At 40.4% G+C, this 19,976-nt stretch overlaps 1 protein-coding gene across 1 annotated transcript; it reads right to left on the bottom strand.

Annotated features, from left to right (window-relative positions):
• Window positions 1–1,349: 1,349 nt before the first annotated feature.
• Window positions 1,350–19,599, bottom strand: TBP (TATA-box binding protein). Its single transcript, XM_080831544.1, has 7 exons — window positions 18,909–19,599; window positions 15,857–16,257; window positions 11,503–11,590; window positions 5,497–5,588; window positions 3,865–4,032; window positions 2,816–2,910; window positions 1,350–2,109 (listed from the first exon to the last, which is right to left on the bottom strand). The coding sequence occupies exons 1-7, from the start codon at window positions 18,960–18,962 to the stop codon at window positions 2,030–2,032; spliced, it is 978 nt and encodes a 325-aa protein (XP_080687670.1). The 5' UTR covers window positions 18,963–19,599; the 3' UTR covers window positions 1,350–2,029.
• Window positions 19,600–19,976: the final 377 nt, after the last annotated feature.

Here is a 19,976-nt window from a genome sequence, read left to right as displayed (position 1 = left end):
CCCCGCATCGGGCGCTCTGCTCGGTGGGGAGCCTCCTTCCTCCTCTCTGCCTACTTGTCCTCTCTCTGTCAAATAAATAAATAAAATCTTAAAAAGTAAAGGAAAAGACAGTGAACGGAACTATAAGAAGTAAAACAGAAAAGCATCCATTTTTTTTTTAAATGGAAGATCACCCCATATTAGTAACTTAGGTAATGACTATAAAATTCAAGATTAATGGTTACTGGTGGGCGGGGGAGGGGGGCGGCGGTGTTGTGGCTGAACTGGGACACGGGCAAGGTTCTGAGTGGTGGCTGTAGGGATGTCTACTGAGTAATACGCTACGCTAAATACTTGTTCTGTTAGGTCTGTGTGTGCTGTTTCACAGGGAAAAGCTTCAGAATTCAGTAAAGTGACTGGGAATAAGATAAATATGTCAACAAGAATTGAAATGTAATAAAAAATTACATTAATAACAGGGCCAGAGAATACTTAGGAACTAACTTTTATGAAATATAGAAGCCCTCTGAAAAAATTACAAAACTTGACTAAAGAACCTAAGAGAAGACCTATTATGTGGAAAAATACTTCTTTCTTGAATGGAAGGAGAGAATATTGGATTGATGGACAGCAGTAGCTCCTCTCCTAGGCATGTTCGCTACAGAAATGTCTGCTCTGAACCACAAGCAGGCCTGCAAGGGCGCTTCCTACCGCACTGTTTAGGATGCTCAAACACTGCCGATAAGGCAGGAAACAGGTAAATACGTAAAGGTACGTAGGCGAGGGTGTTGTACCTCTGTGATGCTATCAGACTCCACGACATACTGACTGAAAAACAGCAAAGCTAGAAAACAACAAATGCTTTAGTATGATCTAAACACGGGACCAAATGGAAAGAATGTGCACAGAAGGGGGCTTGGGAGATACCTGGGGAACTAAGCAAAAGGGAGAGACGGAAAGAACTCTTCCTTTCTGGTTGCGCGTCTCTGAACTGCCTGAAAATGTACTTTGACTAATTAACCCAAACAACAAAACCCAAGAACTTCCAAATTTCCAGGTAATATTCATGAGAAAAACAAACGCCTCACCAGGCTGTACACACAGCCCAGCTCTCATACTGAAGGACTCTGGCCGAGGGGCAAACACCACAGCTGAGGCCAGCGTTTGCTCACCTGAGAAAGAGGACAAAACCAAATTACAGGTTTTGTGAGAATTACAGGCAATGAGTGTATCTGGGAAACAGGAGGTGCTCGATATACGGAACATAATAAACCCATGTTTTGTGAGCGATCTTAAATTTTCAGGTAGCTCATCCATTATCACTGGACATACAATGAAATGTTGATTGAAACAAGCAAGCACACACTGAAATGGTTTCAGGCAATTATATCTAAAATACAACTTTAACAGTATGATCACACGAATCTTACAAGGTATCATTGATGACATCAATCTAACACTTTTATAAACAGCATTTATTGTACAGAGTACTCTGAAGGAAGAAAAATGCGCACAGCCGTCCGTGCTCGTTGACACGGCTCCTCTGGCCTGCAATACTGAGAAGGCGGAATGTGTCTGGCACAAAAATAACCCCTAGGAGTCACGAATTAGAAAAACAACACTTTTAAAAAAGATTTTTACTTTTCTGGTAGAAATATAAAAACTGTGGTTTATGGGGAGGAAATTAAACAAAAGAAAAAGTCCAATCAATCGTAGAAGTGGTGGCTTTAACACTTGAAGTTTTGTACCTCAAACCAACTTGCTGACAGCAGTATGTGTTTAAAATCTAAATATAAATAAACGGGCAGCGCTGCCCAAACAGCAGCACAGTACGAGCAACTTACATAACGCTGCGGCGCTCTCTCTGCAGAAGTGAGACCGCTTCCCGGCAACCCCGCAGGGAACGCGTGCTGGAGCTTCACGGGGTGCTGCAACCCACAGAACATCATCTTACCCAATCGGGGCCGTCCGCAACACCACCATTTACATGTACCAAAACTGATTTGTTTTAAAAACAAGTGGGTGCAGAGGCAGAAGTACATAACAGCCATTATGTTGTCTTCCTGAAACCCTTTAGAATAGGGTAGATATTTTCAAATGCTTCATAAATTTCTGCTCTGACTTTAGCACCTATGAAGACAAGTTGGAGAAGAGAGTCGGAAAAAGCTTTCTTAACATGTTAAAGAGGTAAAATTACTTTAAAACTACAAGCACAATTCTCTCCATTACCAGTTAGACACAGACATTCAAACATTAATGAGGGCATCCCTTGTCACAAAGCTGTTTTTGTTTTTAAAGTATTGTTTTCTTAAAGTGGATTTTTAAAACTTAAAAACCGTGCCCTGGATGACTGCAGCTTCCCTCAGCAGTTCACACGTGGCCAGTGTCAGTCCCTGCATCAGCACGTGACCTGAGCAGCCTGTGACCCAAGCAGTGCAGAAGGAAGGACCAAATCTTACTCTCCCACTCGCTGCCTTCAAGCAAACTCCTCTGAACCTTCGCCTGTTGTCTCCAAATGGCACTGCTGATGAATCTCAAAGTTCTACTGGGGGGTTTCCAACTGAAAATGTCATCTCTTAACCGATGGAACGGCTACCTTCCCGGCCCTCCCCACGACGGGTCTTGCTGTGGTCTACTCTCCCTGCTCGCCCTCGCCCTGGTGCCTATGTTTCTCATCAGAGTACTAGGGTGGAGGAGAACAAAGGGGCAAAGGCATCTGTCTGTACCACTTGCTAGCCACCTGTCCCCAATCTGTGAAATTACTTCTCAGCACTGAGAAAATGCTGTTCTTGAAATTCTTTCAAACCTTCAGACACTGCTTTCTGTTACAACTTACCTGTTAATACAACTTTTCCAGAAACAAAAATAAGAAGAACAATTCTGGGTTTGATCATTCTGTAGATTAAACCAGGAAATAACTCTGGCTCGTAACTAGGAGGAAAATGGCAAAAAACAGTTTGGAAATTAAAAGCTGTCCGTGCTTTAGGGCAAAATGAGGACCGGCACAGGGAGAATACTGACGAAGCCACAAACTCACTGGGAGGTGAACCCAAAGGAGCGAGAACTTCAGGGCGGTCAGGGCGATCTGTCGCCAGCACCTGCAGACCTGTCTCTCCTGAGTCTGGATGTTCTGATGTAAGTGAACATGAGACCTTTAGATGTATGCTCTGCAGCGTCTCACCTTATCACGGGCCGTGAGTGGCATGTCTGGTTCAAACCCCGGCAGCCTCATTTCCCCAGTTCAGACAGACTGAACCAGTTATAATATGTGTGACTAACCTAGTGGGAAATGCAAACCAGGCTTCCCTGAGGAAGGTACACTTGGGTGGACATCTGAAATGTGAGAAGTTTCCTAGGTGGAAAGTGCAACAAGAGGGTGCCAGGTATAAAACTGATAAACAAAAGCCCTTGTCCAAGAGGGGCAGGGCAAGTCTGAGGGGCGCAGGGAGGCTGGAAAGGTGGGCAGTGGCCTTCTAAGTGGCAGGGAAAATAAGAGGAAAGAATATTCATTTCACTCAAGTTTATACTTTGCTGGTAGAGCTCGTATAATGTTCAGCAGAAGAAATAAACTGGGGATAAAAACTGACAGACGAGGGTATAGATTTAATTAATGCATTTAAAATGCATTGACTGAGCAATACAATAACAGGGAATCGATTTCATCCCAGTCAAGGAGAATAACAGATGTTAATAAGTGAAACGGGAAGTAGGAGAATGGTGAGAGTAATACATTCTCCCAGACATAAGGAAGAAACCTCAACATCAAATACATTTGTCACTACATCACTTGCACTTACATACTGTCTGTTTTGCACGTTTTATCATGAACAGTGTTTACACAGATTAAAACGAACTGTTGCCACAGGCAATACGTTTCAGACTCACCTGCTAAACTGCTGGTGGGTCAGCACAAGGCCTTCTAACCTTATAGGGAACTTCACATCACAGCTCCCCACCATGTTCTGAATCTTGAAATCCAAGAACTTTGCTGGAAAACCTAACTTCTGTACAACTCTGGCATATTTCCTCGCTGCTAGTCTGGACTGTTCTTCACTAGGGAAAGGAAAAAGTGAGATAGTCATAGTCAAAGCCACTAAAAATAATTACTTACATGAGTAACTTATAAAAAGTCCAAACTAGAAAAGCGTATTTTTTAAAAAAGTGAAAAACGGCACCTCCCCCAGTAAGAGAAAATAACAGAAGACATTAACTATTTTATTACAAGGTACTCCTATGTCCTTGACAGAAAATTGCAGGCTGACACCAAATTACTGATACGCTCAGGTAGAGCATCACATCTCCACCACTATCATTAATATTCCTCTATCTTACCCCACAACCCGGAGATGAAAATTAACAACTTCGTTTTGACAGGAAATCCTCATCTCGGATGCGATTTGTACGTGACGAATGCATACATTAATTCTATCCTCTTTTATGTCAAATCTCTCATTACCCATTCTTATTACTCATCAGTTGGAAAAAACTATGGCTTAGTAATGCAGAGCTTATGTAAGAAAAGCAAAATAAAAGCAGTAACACCATCATGAGCAAAAGACCCTCAAGTGCAGGGGTCACAGGAATGACAAAAATTCAGCACACATATGTGCAATGCTTTTTTTTCTTGAGGAAAATAAATTTATTTGCAGTTTCCTATTTCACTAAAATAAACTAGACACACACTATTCAGCATGTAGCAAAGGGATAAAGAGGGCTGAACAGTGCACATGAAAAGCATGTCTGGGAAAGAAAAACTGCCTAGAATTGATTGATAAACCAGAAGTTTTCGATGCTCCATCCAGGGGAAACAAGTCTCCTAACTGAAGACTTCTGTGAAAGCCAGGGATAGACCCGCATCTTGCCTTCTGAAAAAACTCAGAGACCAGGAACCACGACATCCACAATAGCAGCCTTCCCTTCATCAAATAAGCAAAAGCATCCACAGTCCCCTCCGCGTGTGGACAACTCCAGGGCAAAGGAATTATCTTTCATTTCAGAAGTTTAGTTTACTTCATTTGTTCAAGCTTTATGAAGCTGATGTATCTACTCCTCCCCCAACCACTGCCTTCTACCAGTTACATGGCGTCTGCGCCGTAAGCCTTAGAGTCAAGGCCCGAAGCGTTAACCTTCACAGACAGGATCACTCCGAACAGGTGCAGAGCACAGGCAACAACCCTTGTATGAAAAGGGGACACTCGTTAAGACCTGCACAACCCCACCCTCCCGAGGCGGACGGCCTACAACAAGGGGCAGCAGGGCTCTGTGGCCAACACACATGGGGATGTCCCACTGCCAGGACCCAGCCCATCTGGACTCCCTCACACCATCAGCTGAGATTTTGTGGTTCCTAACCAATTTTTTTTTTCACTTGGGGATGAATCTGTGCTATATATAAAATTTTTCACATACAGGAATCCTTAGTCATAGCTTGGATGTTACATTTCATCAAATATACATAAAATGCAACTGGATAATCATGGTAACATATGACCAGGAGAATGAACTCCTTAACCCTACCTCTTGGCTCCTGTGCACACCATCTTCCCAGAACTGAATATCAGTGCAGTGGTTCGGGGCTCTCTTATTCTCATGATTACAGCAGCAAATCGCTAAAAGGGTCAGAGACAACCGTCAATGAGGTCATGCCCAACTGCTGACTTCCTTTAGAAGAACAATGACAAATACACACACAGAATCACATACGGAGTTCTCGTAAGGTCTGACACGTGTTCCCACACAGGCTTCCCTCACAGCACCACGCAGCACGCGTGCTTTTTGCACAGGGAGCAGAATGAACGGTGACTACTACGTAAGGCGAGCCAAGGTCTGCGCATTCTTTCACAGACATCGCAACAAGAAGTAGCATTTGTGGGGTGCCTGTGACGCAGGCAGTAAAGCAACCAGCTCTTAGTTACAGCTCAGGTAGTAATCTCAGGGGGGTTGTGGGACAGAGCCCCAAGTCGGGCTTCGGGCTGGGCATGGAGCCTGCCTGGGAATTGTTCTCTCCCTCTCGCTCTGCACCCCCAATTAAAGAAAAGAAATAATATTTGCAGAATGTTTTACTTTATTACATCCTTAATAAATACCAGTACCTCTTCCTACCTTGTATTTGCTAGCTTCTAGAATTGTAACTTCTCTGTTTTATTAATGATTTTTTTGGCAGATAGACTGATAAACCTTCTCTACCTCCAGAGTGGGAGTAAATCAGATTACAAACATACCAATATGTAGTGAAATGACCTTCTGTTTCCAACTGGCTTTTAGAAACAGTATTAAAGTATTAACACTTACAAAATTCCAAATTAAGAAAAAAATCAAAGTTTTTATCTTTAATTTCCACTTTTTAAGTTTTAACAATGTTTTTATTGCTAACATTATAACTCAAGGGGAACATATTTCAGCCATGGATTGAATTAATGGCCTCCAATACTAGCTTACATGATAAAAAGCAAAAAATAGCTTTCAAATAACTAAAAATTTAGTATCTCATAAAGAAAAATTCATTTCTAATCAAGATGACTCTTCAACAAATTAGACGGCTTTAGCAATTTTAGTTTAACACCGTGTTCCCCTGGGGCGCCTGGGTGGCTCAGTGGGTTAAGCCTCTGCCTTTGGCTTAGGTCATGATCTCAGGGTCCTGGGATCGAGTCCCGCATCAGGCTTTCTGCTCAGCAGGGAGCCTGCTTCCCCCTCTCTCTCTCTCTGCCTGCCTCTCTGCCTACTTGTGATCTCTCTCTGCCAAATAAATAAATAAAATGTTAAAAAAAAAAAAAAAAAAAAACCTGTGGTCCTCCCTCAGATTTCACCATCATGCAAAAATACTAGCATTATATTTTAGTTTATACAAGTCCCAGGAAAAGCCTCATCATTTAGCACTTCTTAAATTCCCTCTACTATTTTTTTTGATCAAACAGTATCAATTCACTGGAGACTATAAAACTGTAAAATTACATATTCAAAGTAAATAAAATGATAAAAGATTAATTATCCTAATGCTACACATGATACAGGCTTGCCACGATGGATAAACAGTTACTTCCAGATGTTAGTTACCCTGGGGTCTTGGACAAATACTTAAAAAAATTTTAATATTTAGATAATTTCTTAAGATAAAGATAAAAACACTGATCAATAAAGTTTATATTTGGTACTTACTTTCTTTTTAATATTTGATATAATAACCATTGAATTTCTTGGTGTAAGGACAATGACGATATACATGTTTACTTTGCCATTTTAAACAACTGTAGAAGGAACATATATCGTGCTCTGATGGAGAGGCAGCAAGACGTTTCTCGGTCGTCTACCTTCCAATTTTCCTTGCATCTGTAAGCGACTACACTTGATTGCTTTGGCTAAAAGTCGTAACTAATATAAATGGTAAAGACTATACCAGATACAACAGGTAATAAGTATATATTGTACCTTCTTATTAAGGAAACTGTTACAGTTTTTTAATATCACAAATTCAACATTTTACCTAATATATATTTTACCTGTATTTTACCTAATATGCTGATATTACATCTCAAAGTGAAAGGTAAAATGGTTTCAATGATGAAAAAAGTTAAACAGTTCTGACTTTTCCTTTTTCTCCTTAGATTCTTACTCTAAATATTAAAAAAAAAAAAGAAGCAGCAGAACTTTTTCTTCTTCTTCTTAGATCCAAATATCTTTGTGGTTTCCTAAATGGCCATTAGGTAACCATAAAGGTTTATTCTCATACCATAAAAAGGGGCTCTAAAACAACTAGCCATATTTGATGTTCTCCATATTTTAATTAGCTCAACCAAGCTGAGCAAAAATTCTCAACAGTTAAATGAGCCATTTTTGTTCTTAGCCAGTTATGACAGCAATTTTTACTTTGGACCTTTCTACCTAGGCTACATCTTTCTCACTTGTATATAAAAGGCAAGGTTATATTTTAGAGATTTAGACACTTGCTCCAAGATCATTACTTAACATTTTTCTCAACCCACAGCTCATCCAACTTAGCTATCCACTATCACTGACAAACATACCCATACACTTCTGTATTGCTTTGTCTGCTTCCTATATAACTGTGAAACAATGTGAAACAATGCTCCAATCTAAAATCAGCTACTTTACTTCCCTTCCCTTAAAAAAGAAAAATAAACTATTTTAATAAACTATCAAAATATATCTAAACCTGCCTCATTCTGACTGTTTTGCTCTGGTGATAACACGCTAGAATGAGTCATTCAATAATGATTCATGTATTTAACATAATCAAGTTATACTTTATACTGATATAGTTTAACTTCTAAATATTATTATAAAATACAGTTACAATAGCTCATTCTACTAAAATAACTGTCTTACTAGAGGTTCATGAGTAAATATTAATTAATTAATAGTTAATAAGATCTAGGTTTATGTCATGAGCAAAATAAGAGTTTCCTATCTTCTCTGGATATCTCCAATTAAAACATCAAACATAAATTAGTGACTTATTAGAAAAATCAGACTTCTGAAGGAAATATCAATTGTAAGATTACACCGTACTCTAGAGAAAGAGGCTTTGCTAACTTATCAAACAGCAGCTCTTACTAGGGTTAGCCACCACTGACAACACAATAATATATAGATTTTCAAGTTGAGGAGGGAGGCAGAAACTTAGTCATTGTATTTCTCTGTTTTATTTAAATATCTCAAAATGGCTTGGTTCCACTCAAAATCATCTTCAAATTTTGATACTTAGGCATGTAGCACACACATGTATGCATACAAACAAAAAGCCACCAAGAAGACAAAGACAAATGTGTACATTGATTCAAACTTTACAAAAATATTGGTAAGAATACTTAACCTGAGAAGTTCAAAAGGCTACTTCACAAGCCAAGAAAAACTGTTATAGAGGGCAAAACTCTGAACTCTCACTTGGATGGGATCTAGCAGCCAAACCAAAAACTTTAGATAACGCTTAATCATAGTGTGAATGTAGTTCTCCCATTGACTGAAGCTCTCCTTTGTTAAAAGGCTAAGAACAGTCCACATCTCCAAGAAGTTTTCTTTTCTTTGGCCTAAAGCCTCAGCCCTAATGACAAGGTGAGTGACACCTCAAAACCCCCACAAGTTCGCACCCTATGACGCCGCTGTTCCTGAAAGACCTAGGAAAACTGGCCTGGCCCCCACTAACGGTCCACTAATTTTCTCTCTGTTGGTCTTGACAAGCACAGGTCTCCTCTGCTACTGAAAAGTGGAGTATTCCTGTGAAACCTTTTGTAAGATGAAATGGAGTAAAGTGAGGAATTCTCCTCAGATGTCTTTCTGTTAGCAAAAACAGGTACTAAGGTACATCTTTCATAAAAACAAAGTGACTTAATGCAAACTTCTGGATAGCACGGGAAACCTCTACTGGCCAAACCAATGTCATATACAGAGTCATGTACCTGCTTATGGGTTAGCTACACTTCCAGAAGAACCATCACCGCACACATCTCTACATGACATACAGGGAGCCAACGGAGACACGAAAGAGACATCAGGGGAAGTTGGCTACAACCTGCCTATATGAAAGCGTTTCAGGGTCTCCTCCCTGAAATACTATTCTCAAGCATCAGGACCAGAAGCATGGATACCTGCCTGAACACTAACCCCAAATCTACTAAAAGGACTCCAGAAAGTGATGACTCCCGAAAATACAGCTTCCTCCCGAGACTTCTCTGAATCAAGGACAGCACAACAGACTCTGTGTGTTTACTGCCTTTTCTTTCTCTCACTTCCTCCCCTTGGTCTTCATCGTTCTGTGCCGTTTCCAAAACAGTATGAGTGCATGATTTCACTTTGTGTATGAGATTTCTACCCTGACTGCGGAGTTCCTGAACTAAGACAGGAGTTCTTGGATTGTGGCTCAAAAAACAAATGAAGCCACTTCCCCCAACAATCACAAATTCACGGGCTAAAACAGAGCCAGCTAATGACACTGTCCTCGACTATTTATTGGCCAGCCAAGTAGTAATGGTACAATTGCTAGTAAGTGGATAAATATTGGGGGTGAGCAGGGGGGACGCAGAACAGAACAATCAATCACTTGAGATAAAAAGACTTCACTCCTAAAACTGACCCAACTGATTCTTGGGAGTTAATTCTTCTGTTAGGCATCAGAAAACTAAAACAAAACAAAACAAAACCTGGATATATGAAGTGAATTCCATTTATTTCTTATGATACGTAAGATGCTTCTTATTCTTTGCTACTCTTCCACTGTCAAGTATCCAGGGGCTAAAAGGCTGCCACTTGGCCACTCTTTGCAAGGTAACATTCAAATAATGCCACATGAGACAAAGAGTAAAACCCTCACGGGCAACCCAGACTGGGAATTTAACCAAAGCGGGAACATGGGAGACATCAGTAAAGGAAATGGTGCTAACCGGGCAAAAATGAGAGGCACAAACCGGACAATGACACACATTACACAGACAGCCAGTCACATACAATTCAGTTAAATTCTCAAGTTCTTCTTTCTGCCTACTTTTCTTTCTCTTATACAAAACCTTATTCTTTGTTTGACAAAATAAATTTAATATCAGCTCCCCAGGTAAGAAAGTAAATAGCATGCTAATAATAGACGTTCTCAACTTTAGGAGAACTGTCTTCTGCTGGGCCCTGTCCCGGAAGCCTTCAATCTGATCATCTTCTACACTCAAACATCTCACCTGTCTGCTCTGGTCCTCAAAGAATGTCCACTCGTCTGTGACTGCAAATATGTACTATTTTTTTTTAAGATTTTATTTATTTATTTGACAGAGAGAGATCACAAGTAGGCAGAGAGAGAGGAAGGGAAGCAGGATCCCCACCGAGCAGAGAGCCCGATGTGGGGCTCGATACCAGGACCCTGGGATCATGACCTGAGCCGAAGGCAGAGGCTTCAACCCACTGAGCCACCCAGGCGCCCCTGTACTATTTAAAAAAAAAAAAAAAAAAAAAAATAGCTTATCTACTAATGCAGAGTCTTACCATGTACTCAGGCTGCTACCTTAACAACAAAAATCTTACAGGTATGTTATCCCACAATCTTTTTACTATAAAAAGTTTAAAAGTTATACAAATTTTTAAAAAATATAATAAACTCCCTTGTACTTACCATCCAGTTCTGAAAATTATTAACTTCTGGCCAACCCTGTTTCATCTAAATGCCCTTCCCCAATTCTCCAACTGGATTATTTTGAAGTAGATTCCAGAAAGCCTATCATTCCATTCTACACAGATTTCAAAACATAAATGCAATCACACTACATATTTTGTTCTTTAATGTCACAGGATCCCCATCGTAACGGGTAAATAAATGTTAGTAGTTTAACATGTAGACTGCTATTACTCTAGGGTCTCTCACATGGTGGCTCGTCAATAAAAAAATTTTAAAAAATATGCATTTTGCTATAATTCCTCATTTTGTTGGTACCAACAAACGTAAGCATGACAAACACATTTTGGTCTAGGGACCTTTAACAGTAAATTCCTGTATTATTATAGTTTAAAATACATTAAAATCGCTCTGACCTTGGGATTATATTCAGCATTTCGGGCACGAAGTGCAATGGTCTTTAGGTCAAGCTTACAGCCAAGATTCACGGTGGATACAATATTTCTGCAAGAAATTTGAAAAGAAAACATGATCATTTATTTAACTTTTACAGGTTGAGATGTTAGATAATTATCTAGAAGTCTGATTCTTTTACTAGAACAAATTTAATTATATTAAATGTTATTTCTTTAAATTGTTGACATTTATTAAGTGTTTACCACACACCATGGTCAGCATCTTACATAGTTACCCACTTAATACTTACAATGCACTATGAAGTAGTAACTATTAATATTCACATTTTCAGAGGAAGAGGCAGAGGCTTAAATGGGGCAGTTACCTTGTGCCAGGTAAGTCAGGATTTGCGCTCATCTATCCCTAGAGCCATGCCTTAGCCTTCTGAACGAAGCCCTGATAAGCCCTTTGAATGAAACTAATTGCCCTTAAACCATCATGCGCTGACGAGGAACATCACCATCCTGTGAATACTGATTCCAGATGGCAAATACATCTCCAGTTGTTTCTAGCTCATTGCTGCTTTTGATTCTTTTCCTGTCCTGTCAAAATGCAATACTCTTAAAACCTGATGGCTCACAATTTGGTCGGATAAGAGGACAGCTGGGTACCTCAATACACAATTGTTAAGAGCAATTAGAATGATCAATCCAATGAATGTTTTCATTTCTACATCATCTGTTTCCTTCCAATCAACTTTATATACACACCTACCTTTGGCATTTCTCTCCTTACAAACGGAATCAAGCAGGTAGTGGGGCATCTACCACAATTAAGTCATACAATGGCTACATGTATTCTTATTTTTTCTTTCTTTTAACCAACAGCAGTGCATAAGGGTCAAACTTCTCCATATCCCCAACACTTGCTATATTGCCATCCTAACGGGTATGAGGTGGTATCTCACTGCAGTTTTGATTTGCATTTACATAAACAATGTTTAGTACCTCATGTGCTTATTGGCCATTCATGAATTTTCTTTGGAGAAATGTCCATTCCAGTCCTTTGCCCATTTTGCAACCAGGCTCTTTGTTTTTTTGTTGTTGAGTTTTTAGTTCTCTAAATATCTGGATAATAATCATTATCAGATACACAATTTGCAAACATTTTCTCCCACCTTGTGGTTTGCATTTTTACTCTGTGAACAGTGTCTTTTGATACACAAGTGTTCAAAATTTTCATGCAGTCCAATTTATCTATTTTTTTCTGTTGTTATCTGTGCCTTTGGAGTCACATCCAAGAAAATACTGCCGAATCCAATGTCATGAAGCCTTTGTCCTACGTTTTCTTCAGAGTTTTATTGTTCTGAGTCTTACACTGAAGTCTTTGATCTACTTTTAGTTTTTTTGTTTTTTGTATCCAAAATCCTGTCATCTTGATTCATGGCGTTTAGTGCTGCTTCCGCCTAAAGGCAGGCTTTTCCTCCTGTGGGCTGACAGAGGACAGTGGAGCAGCTGACACACAAAGCTACCATTTACGGGTGGCTAAAGACTGGTGATTTTGTAGCATCCCAGGTACTGGGGCTCTGCACCAGGCGCTTCTTTTTATACTTCCTCTTCTCCTTTTCTGGGGTCGGGTAAAGGAGGTCCTTCATGACAGGCATGTTCTTATGGGGAGGCTGCTGCCAGAAAGGCCATTTCGAGTTAGTTTTTGAATGTGGTGTTAGTTAAGGGCCCAACTTCATTCTTTTGCATGTGGATATCCAGTTGTCCCAGCATCATTTGTTGCAAAGACTATCTTCTCTACTGAACAGGCTTGGCACCCTTGACAAAAATCATTTGACCATATGTGCAAGGGTTATTTCTGAGTTCTCTGTTCCACTGCATTGGTCTAAATGTCTGTGTCTACGCCAATACCATGCTGTTTTGATCACTGTAACTCTGTAGGAAGTTCTGAAATCAGGAAGTGTCAGTGTTCCAGGCTGTTCTTCTTTTTCAGCATTGTTTTGGTTATTCAGGGTCCCTTGGGATTCCGTATGAATTTCAGCCTGAGTTTTTCTATTTCTGCAAAAAATATCATTGGGATTTTGATAGGGATAGCACTGAATATATAAGATTATTTTGGATAATATTAAGCTTTTGACAATATAAAATCTTCCAACCTATGAACATGAGATGTCTTCCCACTTATTCAGGTCTTCTTTAATTCAGCAATGTTTTATAGTTCTCAGCACAGGTCTTTCACATCCTTGGTTAATCTAATCCCTGAGTATTTTCTTCTTTTTGATCATGTTGTTCATGGAATTGCTTAATTTCCTTTTTATATTGTTCACTGTGTACAGAAACGCAACTGACTCTTGAGTGTTAACTTTGTATCTTGCCACGTTTCTCAATAAATTCACTTATTTATATCGAATGCTTTTTTGTGGAATCTTTATGATTTTCTATGTGTAAGATCGTAACACCTGTGAAGAGAGAACGTAACTCCTTCCTTTCTACTCTGGATGCCTTGCACCTCTTAGGACTGCTCCGACTAGAACTTCCAGGCATCTGCTGAATGGAAGTGCCTTATTCCTGATCTCACAAGAAAAGCATTAAGTCTTACGACACTGAGTATCAGGCTCGCTGTGACTTTTTACATATGGATTTTACTAAGTTAAGATAGTTTCCATCTTTTCCTATTTTGTTGACTGTTCTCATCATGAAAGGATGTTGAATTTTGTCCGTTCTTTTTCTGCATCAACAGAGACGATCACTTTTCTTCATTTCATCGTTCTGGCGTATTACGCTGGTTGATTTTTGTATGCTGACCCACCCTTGCATTCTAAGAATAAAAATCCCACATGCTCATGGTGTATAATACGCTGCTTAATGATGTTTCCTAGCATTTTGTTGAGGACATCTCCATCAATGATCATGGAGACACTGGTCTGTAGATTTTTTTTTTTACAGTGTCTTTGGCTTTGGTGTCAGCACAGTGCTGGATTCACTGAATGAGTTAGGAAGCATTCCCTCCTCAATTTTTTTGGCAAAGTTTGAGAAGGATTCGTGTTAGTTCTTCTTTAAATGTCTGCAAGAATTCCCCAAAGCCATGTGGTTCAAGGCTTTTCTCCTGCTTTACCATCCCCCCAGAACCCTTTCCTTTCTTTTCTTTTCTAAGTTTATTTATTTAAATAATCTCTATACCCAACACGGGCTCAAACTCACAACCCTGAGATCAAGAGTCACATGTTCTTCCAACTGAGCCAGCCAGGCTCCCCTTAAAAACATATTCTTATATATTCATTAATTATTTACCCCAATTCTTCATAAGCCTCTAAGATTTAGAGGCCATTGAATTCTCACCCAGAAGGGCTCTTAGTTGATATGGAAACTCAGTAATGTGGCTGACTAGATGCTCTGTAGAGTATCAGGAAGTTTAAGGTGCCGGCAAGAAACAAATACTCCCATCACAACCAGTTATAATTTGATTTAAACAAGAGGTGCAAACTTAAATGCCCACAAGACCCAAACAAGCATGCAAGACAAGAGGGAGTGGTGTTGACAAAGGTGAATTCACAAGGGATTATCTCTCTAAATCAGTAAAATGCAAAGTGTCTGATTTTTAAAACTATGTCAGGTCAAACACCCGAGGCAAGATCTGGATAACAGGATCCATAAATAAATATTACTTAGTTCTAAAAATGACCAGAGATGACTTACAAGAAAACGAGATGATGTAGTTATTGCAAATGGCCCTTCAATCCGGCAGTAAGTTTCCCAAAAGCAAAAGCTATATACTTCTCATTGACAGATACATGAGAATATTTGTATGTTTTTCATAATTTTTTTTTCCTACTCCCACCTACCCCACACCCAATTCGGTTACATAGAGAACCCATTTCATTTATGTAGAAAAGTCCATTCAGGACAAGAAGAGACATCCTCAGCTCGTGGAAAGGACACGGCTCTGCAAAGAGTTACATGCAGCCCCCATAATAACTAAGACAAGCAAGGATCACCGTGAACTAACAAAAACTAAGTAACTCATCTTCCCTTCCCAGAAACTGAAAACTTGACAAGGGTTGATTCACCAGATCAGCCGCAGGGAAATGTCTATAACAGCTGGGTAGCTCGTGTTTCTGTATGTGGCCCAAAATTACAAACGCAAGCTACCAAATGTCTGAAGAGGTTCTGCGAGTCTTTTACTGCAGGGACTGACTCACTGAGGCAGCTGAGCATCCCTCTCTCACGTGAGAGAGAGCAAATGTTCGCATATGATTATCACTGGCACTATGTCCTTCAACAAATCAATCCACCTCTCAACAGGGAAGATCAGCACCCAGTCAAGGGAGCCTTCCGGGGCAAGGGAGAAGACGCAACAGAGGGTACTCACTGCAGCTGCGGCACGATCCCCGAGCTCTCAGAGGCTGGCGTGGCAGGGGTAATGGGGGTCATGGGGGTCATGGGGGACGGGTAGAGCGGAGTGGTGCCCGGCAAGGGTGCCGTGGTAAGAGTCTGTGAGTGGAAGAGCTGGGGGGTCTGGCCCGAGGCCCCCGGGGCGGCCTGCTGGGAGGCGGACTGCTGAACTGCCGCCACCGCCTGCTGCTGCTGCTGCTGCGCCTGCTGCGCCTGCTGCTGCTGCTGCTGCGCCTGCTGCTGCTGCGCCTGCTGCTGCTGCCTTTGCTGCTCCTCCAAGAGGGAAAGGCTGTTGGTGTTCTGGATGGGCTGTGGAGTCAGTCCTGTGCCGTACGGCATCATCGGACTGAAGATCGGGATCCCAGGAGTCATGGCACCCTGTGGAAAGTCAGGAGAACAGTACAGTCAGGCCAGCCGGGACTGGGCGTTTCCGGCACTTGTGCAGTAGAGGAGGAGGGGAGATGTACGAGGACAGATGCCTTCGAGTGTCAATGGGGTTATGATGCCTTAGTAAAAAGGCATTTGCTGTTCTTACACGTATCACTTTCCTCTTCGCCATAACACAGCAGGTAAAAGCTTAGTATTTGGGATCATGCCCACGTGTGAAATCCAACCCTGCGACGTACTCCATGTGAAAACCTGAGGAAGTTGCTTAGCCCTTCAGGCATCTCCACTGGATAATAATGTTCTAATACCGTCAGAGAGAACGAAGGAGACAACCAGAGTGACTCCCCACCTGTGTCTAAACTGTCACCCCGGTATACGGCCCGGCTCGTCCCCGTTCACTTTCAAGGGATCTGTCCAAGTGTGGATGATTATTATACGCTTACCCTAGAGATGCCTCTGAACTAATTCAACACTATGACAAGCACAAAGAAAACACTTAAGTGTTAACAACAATAATGAAAATTATCAGAATACTCTACAAAAAGGTGGGTCATTTGCTCTCCAAAAAGTTTAAATCAAGAAAATCCAATATGTCTATCAGAACAGTATCAATCTATTTTTCCAAATGCCTAACTTTTGCAGACACTGTTACATTTATTAACTCTGGGAAAGGGGAAAAATAGATGCTGTTCTTCCCACGTTAAGGAAAAGAAAACTGACACCGGGAGACAAAGCTAAATGACTTTCCCGAGACCACAGATCTCCCCAGTGGAGAAGCCACAATCACAGCTACGTTCTCCTGAGATCCAGTCCGATGCACTAACCAGACACCGAAATCCATGGAGCCCACGGGGCTGCAGAGCTTGTGGCGACTTCATGGACCTCTAAAAACTATACCCAATATTTCGGCATGAAGGGATCCACGGTCTTCATTAGATTCTCAAATGGGTGCAAGATCCAAAAGACAGCCTAACCCTTTCCCACTTCTACCACTTTATCTGGCAGAAAACACAAACCAAAACTGTCTAAGATATTTACATTGAATTGTTTAACCGACATAGTGGAAGGAAGAATGTGAGAGGAGGATCAACCGTATACTGCAGCCCTAATAGCATAGACATTATTCTGCTGCATCTAACACTTAGGTCTAGAAAATACTGGCAAGAAAATATTCAGGTTACGTTACTTTGAAAAGACTAAGGTTTTTTAAAGATCTGCCTCTTTACATCACATATACAAATGAACACAGAATGGACCACAGACATACACATAAATGGACTTCAGAAAAAAAAGGAATAGCTTCTACTCTCTGAAAGACATCACCAAGAAAATTAACAAGTAAGCCACACCACAGACTGAGGGAAAACTTCTACAATACCTACCCCTGAGAAAGGACCCGAAGCCACAATACATGAAGAGCAATGACACTTCAGTAAAAGACAGACAAACAACCCAAAAAACAAATGGACAAAAGATGAGGAGGACATTCTACAAATGAAGGCATGTAATGGGCCAATAAGCACCTGATACGATGCTCAAGACTGTTAGCCATCAGGAAAATGCAAACTGAAATCACAAAGAAATACTACCAAGCAACCACCAGCATGGTGAAAAGTTAAGGCCTCAGGTGTCATGAGGATGTGGAACGACCAGAATTCTCACACACTGCTGATGGAACTAGAACAGGGTCTGACACTTTCTTGTAAAGTGAAACATACACTTACCATATGACCTAGCAATCCCACTCCTAAGTGTTTACCCAAGAGAGACAGAAACAGTATACACAAAGCCTGTTCACAAATGTTTACAGCAACTTTATTCATAAAAGCCTGACCTAGAAGCCCCCCAAACGTCAGCAACTGGAGAACAGATACACAAATGTGGTACATCCACACAACCGAGTACTACTTGGCAATAAAAAGGAATCTGCAGACATACGGACATTATATTGGGCAAAGAAAACAGACACACACACACACAAAAGCTCATCCTGATAGGATTCCATTTGTATGAAATTCTAGGCAAAACTCTCTTTAGCTGTGGATTAGCAGATCAGATGTGTATTTTGTATACACAATTATCAAAACACTTAAAATAGATGTTTTCATTTTATGAAAATCATATCTAAGGTTAATTTTTTATTTAAAAATCTTTTGTTTAAACTCAACGTATTAACATATAGTGTATTATTAGTTCTGGAGGCAGAGTTTAGTGATTCAACAGTTGCATACAACACACAATGCTCATTACATCACATGCCCTCCTTGGTGGTCTCTCAGACGCGAAAACTCGGGCACAACAGTAGATATGTTATCTGCAAACTTAAGCATAAAAGAGAAAGAGAAAACTAGAAAATAACCTGGTGAGAGTTACTTTCAAAATCAAAGACCCGATAATCAACATTTCATAAATGTTTACGGAAAGATTAAGATTTATAGACAGATACATATTTTAACTCCCAAAATTAAATACTGTCACGCCTACTCAAAGCCTAATAGAACTTCTCAACAAAATAAGAGAAACATAAAACCATATAAATCCATTTTCAACAATAAATGGTTAAATTCCTTCCTTCCTTTTTACACCGGCTCTCACAATGCTGATTCTACCCCATCTACTCCCCCTCCCCCCAGCTGTATTACCTGAGGGGAGGCCAGGCCCTGAGCATAAGGCGGCAGGCTGTTGTTCTGATCCATGATGTTCACCTTCTTCTGGGTAAATCAAACACCTTTGGACTGGAACTCGCCTCGGCATTCAGTCTTTTCCTAGAGCATCCCCAGTACACGCTTCTTAGCAACTTCCTCAACTGCTTGCATTATCTTCATGTACATCAAGAAACAGTAATCTGCTTTGAAAAAAGTTCAAAGTTTAATGTAAGAATACAGGCAAGCTGTACAGTCTTACAAACCAGTTTCACAATTACACAAAAACTAGAAAAAAACAATGAAGTTAGTTTGGAATATTTTTTCTAACCTTATAATGCTAAAATGTTACTTTTTCTATGTTTACTGTGACGGTATGTAGAACTATCAATAGAACAAAAATTGTTTTATTACATGTTTAAATACTTAAGACTGTTCAAAATTCAGGTGTCATAATCAATGTTAAAAATCTTTGGGGAAATGATATACAGAGAAAACAAACTCCTAAGCAAACTGTCATATCTGAGTAGAAATATTTACTGAGCACTGTATCAGTGCTATTACACATTTTATATTCTCCACAGTGTCTTGGGTGTTAAGTTCAATAAATGCTGAATTGGATCCAATACATTTTGACCGTTTATTGATCTACTACTTTAACAGAACACTGTAATAGAAGCTGTACAGACCCAAAAATAAATAAAACATTTTTATACATGTAATAACTTGAGCTCTTCAAAACCCGTAAATACAAACTGCTCTATCTAGTTTTCCTTAACTTGTCGTCTCTTTACTAGCTGCACATTTTTTATTTCTTTTAGACAAAAGAACCAAGCGACTACCTTTCCTTGAGTTTAGTTCAGATGGATCCTTAACTTGCTATGAGAAGTGATAGCATCAATCAGGACTGGCTGATGAACACATCAGGAGCACCACCCAGGGGTGCCTGGTGGCTCAGAGGGTTAAACCTCTGCCTTCAGTTCAGGTCATGATCTCAGGGTTCTAGGATCCAGCCCCACATCGGGCTCTCTGCTCAGCGGAGAGCCTGCTTCCCCCCACCCCTCTGCC

This window comes from Martes martes (genome assembly GCF_963455335.1).
Source record: "Martes martes genome assembly, contig: scaffold_352, whole genome shotgun sequence".
Lineage (NCBI taxonomy): Eukaryota > Metazoa > Chordata > Mammalia > Carnivora > Mustelidae > Martes > Martes martes.
Note: the sequence above shows the minus strand (reverse complement) of the source record. Positions and strands in the feature narration are given on the sequence as shown.

Bases quoted from the DNA above. Each gene is read 5' to 3' on its own strand.
- TBP (XM_080831544.1), bottom strand. From the start codon at position 18,962: ATGGATCAGAACAACAGCCTGCCGCCTTATGCTCAGGGCCTGGCCTCC. The intron at 16,258-18,908 runs GTAATACAGCTG...GACTTTCCACAG, and splicing joins AGGGCCTGGCCTCCCCTCAG to GGTGCCATGACTCCTGGGAT. The intron at 5,589-11,502 runs GTCAGAGCGATT...TGACCCTTTTAG, and splicing joins ATGCTGAATATAATCCCAAG to CGATTTGCTGCTGTAATCAT.